Genomic DNA, 14,188 nt, shown 5'->3' with positions numbered 1-14,188 from the left:
AGATCAGGAACAAGACAGGGATGTCCACTTTCACCATTATTTAACATAGTACTGGAAATCCTAGCTACAGAAATCAGACAAGAATAAGATACAAAAGGCATTCAAATTGGAAAGGAAGCAGTTGAACTGTCGTCATTTGCAGATGACATGATACTGTACATAGAGAATCCTGAAGATTCCACCCCAAAACTATCAGAATTGATCAATGAATTCAGTAAAGTAGCAGGACACAAAATAAATATTCAGAAACCAGTTGGTTTTTTTTTTTAATGTTTATTTTTATTTATTTATTTTCTTTTTTTTATCCTCACCTGAGGACATTCTTGCATTCATCTTCAGATAGAGCGAGAGGGACAGAGGAAGGATGAGACACAGAGAGAAAATCAATATGAGAGAGATACATCAACTGGCTGCCACCCACATGACCCCAATTGAGGCCAGGGACAAACTGCAACCAAGTTACGTGCCCTTAGCGAAAACTGAACCTGGGTGTCCCTGGACCACGAGCCATTGCTTCAACTGCTGAGCCAAACTGGCAGGGGCCATCTTTTTTCTTTATTGATTTGGGAGAGAGAGATAGAAACATCAATGAGAGAGAACATCGATTGGCTGCCTCCTGCATGTCCCCCCCACTGGGGATCATGCCTACAACCTGAGCATGTGCCCTGACCAGGAATTGAACCAGCAACCTCTTAGAGCATGGGTCGATGCTCAACCTCAGTTTTGTTTTTATACACCAATAATGAACTATCTGAAAGGGAAACTAAGAAAACAATCCCATTTACAATTACATCAAAAAAACTAAAATACCTAGGTAGAAATTTAACAAAGGAGGCAAAAAACACCTGTACTCAGAAAATTAAAAGTGAAGAAAGAAACTGAAGAAGATACAAATAAATAAAAGCATATCCCTGTGGCTCATGGATAGCAGAAATTAACATAAAAATTTCCATATTATCCCAAGCAATCTATAGATTTCATGCAATTCCTATCAAGATATCAATGGTGTATTTCACAGAACTAGAATAAACAATCCAAAAATTTATATGGAACCACAAAAAAACACCGAATAACCACAGCAACCTTGAGAAAGAAGAGCAAGGTTGGAGGTATCACAATACCTAATATCAAACTATACTACAAGGCTACAGTAATCAAAACAGGATGATACTGACATAAAAATAGAACAGAATTGCCCTGGCCAGTTTGGCTCAGCGGTTAGAGCGTCGGCCTGCGGTCCGGAGAGACCCGGGTTCAGTTCCCGCTAAGGGCACGTACTTTGGTTGTAGTTTGTCCCCGGCCCTGGTTGGTCGTGCGGGTGGCAGCCACTCGATGTGTCCCTTCACATCGATGTTTCTCTCTCTCTTTCCTTCCTCTCTCTCTCTCCCACTCTATCTGTACAAAAAATGGAAAAATATCCTCGGGTGAGGATAAAAAAAAAAAAAAAATAGAACAGAATAGAGAGCTAAAAAATAAACCCATACTTATATGACCAATTAATATTTGACAAAGAAGATAAGAGTATACAATAAAGATAGTCTCTCCTCAATAAATGATGTTGGAAAAATTGGACAGGTACATGCAAAAAAATGAAACTAGATCACCAACTTACACCATACCCAAGAATGAACTTAAAATGGGTAAAGGACTTAAATGTAAGTTGTGAAACAATAAAAATCCTAGAAGAAAACATAGGCAGTAAAATCTCAGACATCTCATGTAGCAGTATTGTCACCAATACATGGCCCAGGACAAGGAAAACAACTGAAAAAATAAACAAATGGGACTCCATCAAACTACAAAGTTTCTGCACAGCAAAAGAAACCATCAACAAAATGAAAAGGGCACCTACTGTACGGGAGAACATATTTGCCAGTGATAAACTGATAAGGGGCTAATTTCCAAAATATACAAAGAACTGATACAATGCAACACCAAAATAAAAGAATCCAATTAAAAAATGGGCAGAGGACCTGAATAGACAGTTTTCCAAAGAAGACATACAGATGGCTAGTAGACATGATTAAATGCTTCAATCAAAATACATAAGGTAGCTGAATGGATAAGAAAACAAGACCCATGTATATGCTGTCCACAAGAAACCCACCCAAGAATAAAAAAGACACACAGACACACACAGACTGAAAATAAAGAGATGAAAAAAAAGCTGGGGTAACAATATTTATATCAGACATAGACTCTAAGAAACATAGTACTTGCTTTAAAAAATGCTTTCCTTTGCTTTTGTATTTAATTTTACATAATTTCTTTATTTGTTCTTTTTTTTTATCCTCACTCGAGGACATTTTTTGCATTTATGTTCAGATAGAGCAGGAGGGAGAAAGGAGGGGAGAGAGAGAAACATCGATGTGAGAGAGATGCATCCCACACAACCCCATAGGGGCCGGGGACAAACCGCAACCAAAGTACATGCCCTTAGCGGAAACTGAACCCAGGACTCTCTGGTCCGCGGGCCAGCGCTCTAACAGTTCAACTAAACTGGCCAGGGCTAATTTTACACAATTTCTTTCAGAAGCACTTACTTTAGAGTCTATCTCAGAAGAACCAACATTACTGACATTAATTCATCTCAAGAATGGAAACGTTCATTGGGTTGTCAGTCCAGGAGCTTGAGAAGAAAAGCATGGGAGGCCAGGACAGCATGTCCCCATGCATACCCCATTCCTAGGACTTAGGAGGGTGGGTCCTAAGTGTTCTCAGTGGTCAGGAATTACTACTGGGGACTCTCCTTCTTGGTAAGAAAAGAGAATGTACCTATTGTTACTGATACTGGTGATTATGACAGGTATTTTAGCAACAGAGAGACAACTTATGACAGGCTTGGAAATAACTGTGCCATCAAAAACTTCTACTATCCTATTTGACAGCTAGATTATGACAGTAGGCCACATATTTCATCTTGAGTTCCTTGGGAGTTTGCTCTGAGCTTATGGGATGAGGACTGACTGAAGGTGGTGCCCAGCCTGCGCAGTTGGTCCAGGCCCTCCTGAGAACCCTCCATGTACAAACAGCAAGCACGATGCTCTCACATTGTGCAGAGAAGAGTGTTCCAGTGTTCTGCCATACATAGAAGGTCACTCAGTGGTCAAATACTCTTATTGGGTGAGGAGCTTAGCTGTAAAATGTGGACGTGAGCAGAGATGGCTTTATCATAAAGCTGAAGTTTAAGCTTCAGGACTCCTCACTTGCATGGGCCCTGATGACACAAGCCTCATTTGGAGTTTTAGTTTTCATTACATTTAATTATATATAGTTAAGAAACTACTATGCCGCTATTTGAAAAATATTCTAGTAGAGTGGGCAAAAAAGAATAAAAACATCTTACTCAAATATGTTAGTCTGGGTTGAGTTATCATTTCAAGTGTCCAAATATACAATATAATTCTATCACAAAGGCTATATTACTTTAGCTTAGGCAGGACTGTCCACCTTGCTTAAAAAGCCAATATATGAAAATGTTCAAGAGAATATTTCTGCTCTCAAATTCAAACATGAGTCTGAAATTCAAATACATTATCACCCAATTATAAAAATGAATGACTTCATAATTAAGACAAAGCATAATTGGAATATATGTGGAAGAGCCTAGACTACAAAAATTTAATTTCAATTCTCCTGTATTTGCCAATCCTAATTTAGGTTTATGGAGTTATGATATTCTCTTTCATAAAACAGCCAAATAAGAGTTCTTTAACTTTTACAAGAAAAAACAACCTAAGCAGTAATATAAAATCTGACTGCAAAATGGTCTGGATTTCTAGATTAAGATGCTGACATAGAGGCTTTCTGTTTATCAAAATAAGACCACTATATTAGAAAAAGTTTAATACTTACCATCAAAACTAATACTTGCAACTTTGGTATATTTATTTTCTGAAGCTTTTAAGGTAATTGGTTTAAAGTATACTGTTATAGCATCATTTTGGGGTGTGGGTCGAACACTCTGCAAAGAGAAAAATATAGATAGCATTGTTTTAGTCTAATGGTTCAGTTACATTACACTGGAAAGTGCTGGAAAAGTAAGGCAGAATCAAAATTTTAAAACTTTAAATTTATGTGGCCCCTTTAAATGGATTAAGCCAAATTAATAGGATGTCAAATTAATTTAATATCACCTTTATAAAATAAATCGATTAGAAGAAAAATGTATGATAGATGAGTTTACAAATCTGAAGACAAACTAGTATGCTGACTGTTACATAAAACAGAAAAAAAAGGGATTTATTTTTCAAATAAATGCCTAACTCATATATGAGAAAAGAAGACACAAAGATTTATGACAGAATCCCTCTTAAAGAATCCATAATACTAAAATGTAACATCTTGGCTATATGAAGATGAACAATGAACATGCATTTGGGAGCTGCTGCCCCTTTTCCAAGACAGTGTTGCAGACCCATTTCTAACAGTATTTTCTATTCTCTAGGGCGAGAGTGAGGTGCTGCTGTTCAGAGGCAGAGCTTTGTGCCGAGCTGTGGACTGAGAAAGTGATGACATCACAGGGATGTGTAATTTGGAAGAACTCTTTAAACGTAGTAAGACCTTTCTATTAAAAAAAAAAAGTAACAACAACAACACAGTAAAAGCTTTCACTTTATGAGCAAACTTGAAAAATAAACACATTTTTTTAGCCTGTCACGTGTGGCTCAGTGGATTGAGCGTTGTCCCATGGACTGAGAGGTCCCAGTGTCAGGGCACATGCCGGGATTGCAGGCTCAATCCCCAGTAGGGGGCGTGCAGGAGGCAGCTGATAGATGTTTCTCACATAAATGTTTCTATCTCACTCCCTTCCCCCTCTCTAAAAAAATCAATAAAAACATATTTAAAAAATAATTAGACACATTTTTTAAGTGCAGTAACTTTTTAACCAATGATCCTCATCAACACAAAGCACTTTTCATTGGAAAGAACTTCAAAGATACCAACTTCCTTCCCTGTTTACAGGTGAAGAGAACCATGTAGTACTGAGTCATGTTTCAATAGCTAGGCACTAAGAAGCAGAATTGGAAACCAGGTCTCGGTTGAGGGTCCTTCTTCACCTGACACCCCATGCCCAAACGTAGTAACATAATGACTACACACACTGCTTTCCACTACCTCCAGGCAGAGCATCTCCACCCCACTGCTGGTTAGTACTCAGCCATCAGCAGATCTTGACTGGGCTTGGAACCATGGCCCTAAAGGTGGCTCTGCTAGTTTCTGTGCCTGACCTCTTCACAGCCTTAGCACCTGGCCTCAGGCCCTCTCACACTTTCACTCTTTTTCTCTTTGACAACTCTTCATTTGCTTTGTAATCTGAGCTGGGAGTTGATTTACTCATATCATTATACTTATTATCGATAAACTTGCTGTTATTAGCAACCCACTTAAAGTACAAATCTCTTCAGTCCTTGACGAGAGTGTGTGTGTGTGTTCAAAGCAGTTTGAACTATAAGACAAACAACTGGAAATGTTTCATTTGGTTCCATTATACTGTCCTACGCTATTAGAATATCTTCTGAAGGAAAGGGAAGCAGTACAGAAGCACATGTGACAATACCAGAGACCAGTTTACAAGTGTGAGCTTGAATAAGCTGCCTATCCACGCTGGGCCTGATTTTTTTCCATCTGTAAAATCCTAGGGGATTGCGTTAGATGTTTTCTTTTCTTTATTTTTTATACTCACCCGAAGACATTTTTTTTTTCTATTTTTTGTTCAGATGGAGTGGGAGGGAGAGAGGAGGGAGGGAGAGAGGGAGAGAAGGAGGAAGGGGGCGAGGAAGAGAGGGAGGGGGAGAGGGAAAGAGAGAGGGAGGGGGAGAGGGAGGGGGAGAGGGAGAGAGAGAAAGAGAGAAAGAGAAACATTGACGAGAAAGAGAAACATTGATGTGAAAGGGACACAGCGAGTGGCTGCCACCCGCACGACCAACCAGGGCCGGGGACAAACTGCAACCGAGGTACGCGCCCTTAGTGGGAACTGATCCCGGGCCTCTCCGGATCGCAGGTCGACGCTCTAACCGCTGAGCCAAACTGGCCAGGACTGCATTAGATGTATTCTAAGAGTCCATCTAGCTACGACATTTCTTGATCCTATTAATTTTTCTGTTTTTTAAAATTAGCCACTTTTATCCTGAGGTCAAGATTGTCAGTGACAATATTATAAAGCTCTGTGGAGGACTTTTACAGATATGGGTCCCAATTCTCTCACCTGCTCGACTGACTAGGACAGAGCAAGGGGACCCTGACCATTTCAAACATGTTTAAAGACTATACTTGGCACGAATAACCACAACACTTTTGAGTGTTATCAGCTTGCAGAGTTCCGCGTGGGAAATAGCTAAGCACTGATATTTATTAAAATACAGTCACTGTAAGTAGTAAGAGCTTAGAATAGTTGATGAAAACAATGTTTTTCTCACATGAAACATATCACTTTTAAGATTTTCATTACCAGAGGGAAATTATATACTCACTATTATTACTTTAAAATATGTTGCATTGCCCTGGCTGGTTTGGCTCAGCGGTTAGAGCGTCCGCCTGCGGTCCGGAGAGACCCGGGTTCGGTTCCCGCTAAGGGCATGTACCTCGGTTGCAGTTTGTCCCCGGCCCTGGTTGGTCGTGCGGGTGGCAGCCACTCGATGTGTCCCTTTCACATCGATGTTTCCCTCTCTCTCTCCCTTCTACTCTGTACCAAAAATGGCAAAAATGTCCTCGGATGAGGATTAAAAATAAATAAATAAATAAAATATGTTGCATTAGTAGTAAACAAATAGTCAATTGATGTGCTTTATATAAATGATCTGAATTGTTCACTTATTACCATTCAAAAAAAACCCTAAATCAGTTAAAACCCATTTTCCAAGGAAACAAAACAAAACGCTGAAATAGTTGGCTTATTCTGGTGGCTTTAAATAACAAATAATATGTAACTACAGTATTAGCTTGTAATAAGCATATTTATACTAACATCAGTTTTAGTATCAGTTACTAGCTGCTCCTTAAAGACAATAAAGAAGTGGAAAAAATGTGGCAAGATTCCCAGGAAAGACAGCCTCCCACATGTTCTAAATATAGTTCCAGTCTTTTCTCAAAACACTCCTACCCAATTAATGTTTAGTAACTCAAGTGAGACTCAAGGGCCCAGGACTTTCTGAGATTTACAACATTTGAGCAAGAAAGGAAAATAACCTTCCAGTGTCCAACAATTGTATATAACAGTTGCACAAATCTGCTAAGGCTCATATCAAGTTGATATTGGTAAAATGAATAAGTATGTTTGTGACTCTTACTCATCAATTAACAAGGAAACTTCAAGCAAACGTTCCCCTTAGAACATCTCAAGCGAGCTTACTCCACAGTTTATAACATTAATGCTTTATAAATGTTTTCTAAATATTCTCAAAGTTGTATCATAGACGATCAATGTCAGGAAGGCCTGACCCTGTGCATCTTGCCCATTAACTGGTGGGGAACTTGTATTTGGAGTTGCTTTAATAGTCCTTTACCTGAAGAGATGGAGAGACTGATTCCCCACAAGGGGAATTAAAAAAAACAAAAACCCTCCAGGTTCTAACACAGTCTAGCACATCCTGAAAACTACATATTTGTGAAATGGAGGAAGGAAGAGGCCCTTCTAAAATACATCAGTTTCTAAGTCTGGCTTATTATGCAGAAAAATACAGGAAAAGACTTAGGAAGCTCTCATACAACTCATGAGATCATCCCCTGGCTGGTAAGGTGAGAAGTCTAAGCCACCACCATCTCTCAAGTGGACCACTGCAAAAGATTTCTAATTTTCTGTTGTTCGTTCTACACAAATTAGCTACAGTGACCTTTAACAACACATAAATGCTGCCTGGCTGGTGTGGCTCAGTGGATTGAGTGTTGTCCCATGGACTAAGAGGTCCCCATTTGATTCCCCATCAAGGTACATGCCCAAATTGCAGGCTCAATCCCCAGTAGGGGGGACGTGGAAGGTAGGAGATCAAGGGTTCTCTCTCACCTAAATGTTTCTCTCCCTTCCCATCTCTCTAAAAAAATCAATTAAAACTACACACAAATGCTCAAAGTTCTATAATTTCTCATTGCACTTATAATAAAATCTAAACATGTCACAGAGCCCCAGCAGCCCTGTCTCTCTCGCCCTCATCTTTTACATTCAACCTCTTTGTGTCTCCCCTGACATCCAAAGCTATTCCTGCCTCATGACTTTGCACTTGCCGCTACCTGTGCTGGGAACACTTGTCTATGGGTGCCTTCTTCTTAGCACTCAGTTATGACCACAAATGTCAGTTCCTCATTGACAACCCTATCTAAATTATCTCCATGCCCTCCCCACATGTCATTCTGTTTGAGAACTGGGCTTGACTGACAATGATGCCGTATAACTTTGGCTGTCAGATTCACTGCTGTATTCTCAGTACTTTGTACAGGAGGTGGCATATAACTGATGTTCACTAAATATTTATTGAATGAAGGGATAAATGAATGAGGAAATACGACAAAACCACCAAAACACTGGCTGGGTGTAGGCTTTGGATATTAGAAAAAATACATATGTAGGTAGGTATAGATGAGATATACAGATGTATACATAGATCAATAGTTTTTTAACAGCATTACCAATTTGAAATTAAAATGATATATTCAGTCTGGTCGGTATGGCTCAGTGGCTGAGCACTGACCCATGCACCAAGAGGTCACCAATTCGATTCCCGGTCAGGACACATGCCTGGGTAGTGGGCCAGATCCCCATTGTGGAGCATGCAGGAGGCGGCCAATTGATGTTCTCTCTCATCGATGTTTCTATCTCTCTTCTCCCTCTCACTTCTTCTCTAAAATCAATAAAGGGAAAAAAATTAAAAATAAAATAAAATATAATGATATAGTCATACAAACTTAAATGTCATTATGTACCTAGTATACTTTTATGTAACTTTTGAGTTTTTATAGTTGAATAAATCACTTAAAAAAAAGCTGACTCTGCTCTGGCCCAGTGGCTCAGTTGGTTGGAGCATCATCCTGTACACCAAAAGGTTTGGGGTTCAATTTCCAGTCAGTGCATATACCTAGGTTGCGGGTTCGATCCCCAGCGGGGGCAACATAGCGAGAGGCAACTGATCAATGTTTCTCGCTCTCTCCCTCCTTCCCCTCTCTCTATAAATCAGTAATTCTCTAGGGTGAGAAATAAAAAGAAAAAAAAAAAAAAAGCTCTGACTCATTTCCACTATTTGGAAAACCTGTGTGCCTTATAAAATTGTTGTATTTAATAATATAATCCCTGTAAAGAGCCTTGTATGGTGACTGACCCATAGAAAGGGCAAATAAAAGAGAAACAGAGGTACATGGGCCTATTTAATTCCATCATGAATGTGTTGAACACTACGTTTTTTTCATTCATATTCTTAGGATTAATCGTGACTTCATTTTTCTAGGAAATAGAAATTTGCTGTGGTCCATTCACTGTATATAAAAAGTTGGATCAGACTGTTTGGGCTATGTAAAGGCACTTTCCCATCAAACCTCTAAATCCTCACATTTGGAGAAGTAATTACAGGCCTGAAGTCTGTCCAACGAGCACGAAAGTTCCCACTCTGACCCTGCTGTGTGCAATGGCCTCCCCTACACGAAAGAAACCAGTGAGAGACAAACAGCATGCAGAACACCCAAACAATAAAAATGATCTGACACCTCAAACAGAGGCAATGGCAGGGTGGCCCACCAGCAGGCACACTGCTATCTACAGCTGAAGAGGCATCTTGGATGCTGTCGGGAAGTTGTGCTTCATGCTGCCCCTCTGTGGAGGTCAGTGACCTGGGCACATGAGATGGGAAGGACTGGGACGGGAATGTGGCTGTGTTACTATGTATGGGGTAAATGTGTTCCATGTAAACAATAGACTAAAGAAGAAATCCAGCATCAGTAAGTTCAGAGAAAGTAAGTACATTATGGCCAAAGCAACCAGCACAAATATGGTAGAAGGAATTATATTCCATTATAGAGGAAATTCTGGTATACTAACCTATAAAATTTTGAACAAAAGAATCACAATTCTGGCTAAAGAAATGATTTGAAAATGTGAACACACAGCAGTGGTTCCTAGGCCTCTGCATCTCACCGATTGGTAAAATCTAGAGTGTGCGTGTGTGCTTGTAAAGGGAGCTCTAACAAAGGTTCCCTAACTTTTATTTCACTGATTGGTAAAATCTAGAGAGTGTGTGTGCTTGTAAAGGGAGCTCTAACAGAAGTTTCCTAACTTTTATTTCACTGATTGGTAAAATCTAGAGTGTGTGTGTGTGTGTGTGTGCTTATAAAGAGAACTCTAACAGAGGTTTCCTAACTTTTATTTGCAAATGAGAGGATGTTGGTGGTGGGGGAAGAAGAATCTCCTACTATCTACTACCTTTATTCATAAAATAAAGGATACCTTAACATCAAAGAAAAATAGAAAAATTAACAAAAACAAAAAGTTGATTCTCTGAATGGATCAATAAAATTGACAAACCTTTAGTGAGACTGACAAATTTTTAAAAAAAATATTGCAATGACTCAAATTACTGAAGTCAAGAATGAAAGACAGGACATTACTACCTATTTCACAGGAACAAAAGGTTTTATAAGAAAATACCGTAAAGGACTACTTAGGCTGGGCACACATGGTGCCAGGGGTCCCTCCAAGGAGGGCGAGGGGACCTGTATAGCTGGGGGAATGCAGGGGGGGCCCAGAGCAGCAGGGTAAGCACCAGGGCTTTCATAGCACTAAGCCTCTCTACCCATGTTTCCCTCAGGGTATGATCCCAGCCCCAGGCCCCTGAAGAGGACATGTCAACACATCCTCATCCCATGTCACAGCTCCTCCCCAGCCTCCTCCCCCCCCCCCCCCCGCTCACCCCATTATCCCCAGCCCACCCTCACCCCATTGCCCTCTCCTCCACCAGCCAGCCAATCTCTCCCAGCAGCAAGTGCTTAGGCCAAGACCCTCATCAACACGTTCCCACCTGCCATCTCATCCCTCTGCCTAGCTCCCCCCAGGCCTGGCAACCCAAGTCCCCTCTGGCCCTTTGTTCCTGGCCCAGCCCTCCTCCTGAACCACAGCACCTCCCCCACGGCAAGGCTCGCTGAGACCCAGAATGCAGCCAGCAGGCTGGGCAGGCATCAGGGAAGTGGTAGCCCTCGACATGCTGGTCACAGACTTTCACTGCAGTCTGTTCACCTTGGCCCTGCAGAGCTACAAGTGGGACTCGGCACTGTGACCTTTTCCTGCATCCTATGTCAGACACAACTGCAAGGACTTTGACGTCCTGCTTGCAGATGCCAGCAAGTGACCCAACCTGGAAGAACTCTAGTCCTCTGAAAATGAAGACAAATGGCTCTGGGACCTGGTGAGCTGGATTTTATCCTCAAAGGTCCTGACAATCTACAGTACAGGGAAGTCAGAATTTGAAAGATCCAAAAGCTGACTGGTGCCCCTCACTCTCCTGTCCCTGTGCTGGGCTTCCTATTTGAAATCAAGTACTCCAATACAGCGAATGCCAAATTTTATGAGACCAAAGAATGAGATCAAACCTACGTCTTTTACAGGAGCCACCTAGAAAACTTCCACTCCATCATCCACAATGGTCTGCACTGCCACCTAAATAAGACATCCTTATTTGGGGAAGGGACCTACCTCACCAGTGACTTGAGCCTGGCCCTCATTTATAGCCTCCATAGCAGTGTAGTCTCCTGGGCCCCATCCTCAGCTGTGTGGCTGTGTGTGAGGTCACTGACCATCCAGATGTCAAGTGCCAAACCAAGAAAAAAGATTTCAAGAAGACAGATTGCAGGAGACTAAAAATCAAACACAGTGAAGGGAGGGACATCCCTTCAAAGTACTTTGTGGTCACCAACAACCAGCTCCTGCAAGTGCATTACTGCTGGTGCACTCATAGAAGAAGGCCAAGAGCAGGCCTTCAAGCAAGATGTCCTGGTTTTCCAGCCATTGGTTTATGGTCAGTGACATCCCTGTATCTGCTGCTGCTGCTCCTAGTATCATCAAGTCCCTTGCTTTCCAACACTTTTGGAGTCACATGAAAAGATAATTCTGGGCCTGGCATGGGGACCACCTCAACCTTGTGCCTTATGACAATTTGCTTTGTACTTCCCATGCCCCATGTCTAGTCAGGTTGAGCCTGGGGGCCAGCTGGGAACCACAGGACAATTTTCATATGCCATAAACATCTCAGTTGCCTTTGATGATGCTCCAGCCACACTCTGGCCAGTGGGGACCACTGGTCCCTCACTCTATTTCAGAGAGTCTTCCTGTCTTCTCCTGCCTAAACAGTCCTAGAGAATTGGCTTTTCCATCAGAACCAAAGGAAAAAGTCCTGTTGCATTTAAAAACAAAGTGTTGCCCTGGCCTGTTTGGCTCGGCGGCTGGAGTGTTGGCCTGTGGACCGAAGAGTCTCAGGTTTGATTGTGGTCAAGGGCACACGCCTTGGTTGCGGTTCATCCCTGGCCCTGGTGGGGGTGTGGGTGGGGGCAACCAGTGGATGCGTCTCTCTCACATCAATGTTTCTTTCTCTTTCTCTCCCTCCCTCCCCCATTCTATCTGAAGATGCGTGGAAACATGTCCTTGGGTGAGGATTTAAAAACAACAACAAAGTGTCTAAGCTGTCAGTGTTATGTTTACATTCGCTCCTGCCTGATGCTGGCCCTTCCTCTAATGACTTCTGGAAGGCAGAAAATGTATAGTGGGGATGATAAATCACTAGGCGGCTACCTTGCTTTGACTTTAGATGCTCAAGAGAACAGTCACATTTTCTGTAAAAATCAGTAGAACTGATTTTTGAATTCTATCCACCTTTGTAAGTACAAAACATTCTTGGTTTTCTCAAATCAACAAACAGCATTCTACTACAGCTGTAACCCTGTGCTGGATCATGGATGAGAAATGAGTAAGAGATCTGATTAAAAAATACAAACAATGAGCAAGCAAGTCAAGTGTCTTTTTCTAAAAATTACCAACTGCTAATTATAGCTGCAGGCCTGCTTCCAGATTTTGTTCTCATGAAGCTGCCTTGATTGTGGCCTGCCAGCCACAAGTGCCACGCTCCAGGCCACAAGTGCCACGCTCCAGGCCCTCTGTCACTGCCAGCCTTCAAGACAGAGGCCTCCCTCAGAGGGGTCACAGGTATCTGGGATTCCACTTGCGCTTTACACATGCAGGAAAGCCTCTGGCTGCCCAGAGAGCCTCGGTTCTTTGGCTCTACTTGCTGTATTCTCTGCCCTATTTCAGCCACAATGGAGCCCTGTCTTATTGGGGGAGGTTCTATAAAGAAAGGGGAAAGTCATTTTCCTATAATTGGTGAAATTGCGAAAAAGCCACTGACAGGGTTTTTACATTGAATATTGGAACATTTAAAAAATAATAAAGGTATTTTCCTAATTAAAAAAAACAAACAAATTAAATAACTTAGATTAAATAACTTAGATAAAATTAAAATTCCTAGAAAGACATAAGCACTAGAACTAATTCAAGAAGAAACAGAAAATATGAATATACCTATAGCATATAAAGAGATTCAATTAATAATTTAAAACTTCCCAAAAGAAAAGCCTGGGCCCAGATTGCTTCATTGGTGAATTCTACCAAATATTTAAAGAAGAATTAACATACTCTAGTTTCTCTTCAGACTGGATAAATCTTTTGCTTTTTACTAAAATAAACAAATAATGAATTAACACCAAACCTCCACAAACTCTTCCCAAAAAAGAAGAGAAAACATTCCCAACTCATTCTATAGAAAAGAAAAATCTATCTACTACCTTTATGTATAAAGTAATAGCTATTTTAATGTCAAACAAAGAAACCAACACATTATAGCAGAACAGTCCTTTTCTAGAAAGAGTATTTTTAACTTATTTTTCCTCTTTTTTAAAATTATTTTTATTGTTGACAGTATTACAGATGTCTCCCATTTTCTCCCTTTTGGCCCCCCTCCACCCAAACCCCACCCCATCCCACCCCAGGCCTTCCCCATACTACTGTCTGTGTCCATGGGTTATGTATAGATGCATTTATGTTCTTTGGTTAATCTCTTCCTGCCTTCCCCCACCAGACCTGTTATGAATCCATACCTCTGGACTTATTTTGTTCATCAGTTTATTTTGTTCATTAGATTTCACATATAAGTGAGATCATGTGATA

The 14,188-nt window shown here is 41.0% G+C and overlaps 1 protein-coding gene and 1 pseudogene across 3 annotated transcripts in view; one reads left to right on the top strand and one right to left on the bottom strand.

Moving 5' to 3' along the window:
• Positions 1 to 14,188, bottom strand: part of TMEM131 (transmembrane protein 131) — a 266,720-nt gene that overhangs the window by 85,238 nt on the left and 167,294 nt on the right. For all 3 annotated transcript variants that reach the window (XM_036262183.1, XM_036262185.1, XM_036262184.1), the window contains one exon: positions 3,856 to 3,964. In XM_036262183.1, coding sequence (XP_036118076.1) covers positions 3,856 to 3,964 — 109 coding nt within the window. The remainder of the gene's footprint in view (positions 1 to 3,855; positions 3,965 to 14,188) is intronic.
• On the top strand, positions 11,130 to 12,080 carry LOC118631101 (annotated as a pseudogene).

The sequence above is a fragment of the Molossus molossus genome, unplaced genomic scaffold (genome assembly GCF_014108415.1).
Source record: "Molossus molossus isolate mMolMol1 unplaced genomic scaffold, mMolMol1.p scaffold_m16_p_15, whole genome shotgun sequence".
In the NCBI taxonomy this organism is placed as follows: domain Eukaryota; kingdom Metazoa; phylum Chordata; class Mammalia; order Chiroptera; family Molossidae; genus Molossus; species Molossus molossus.
This window is presented reverse-complemented; position numbering and strand designations above follow the sequence as displayed.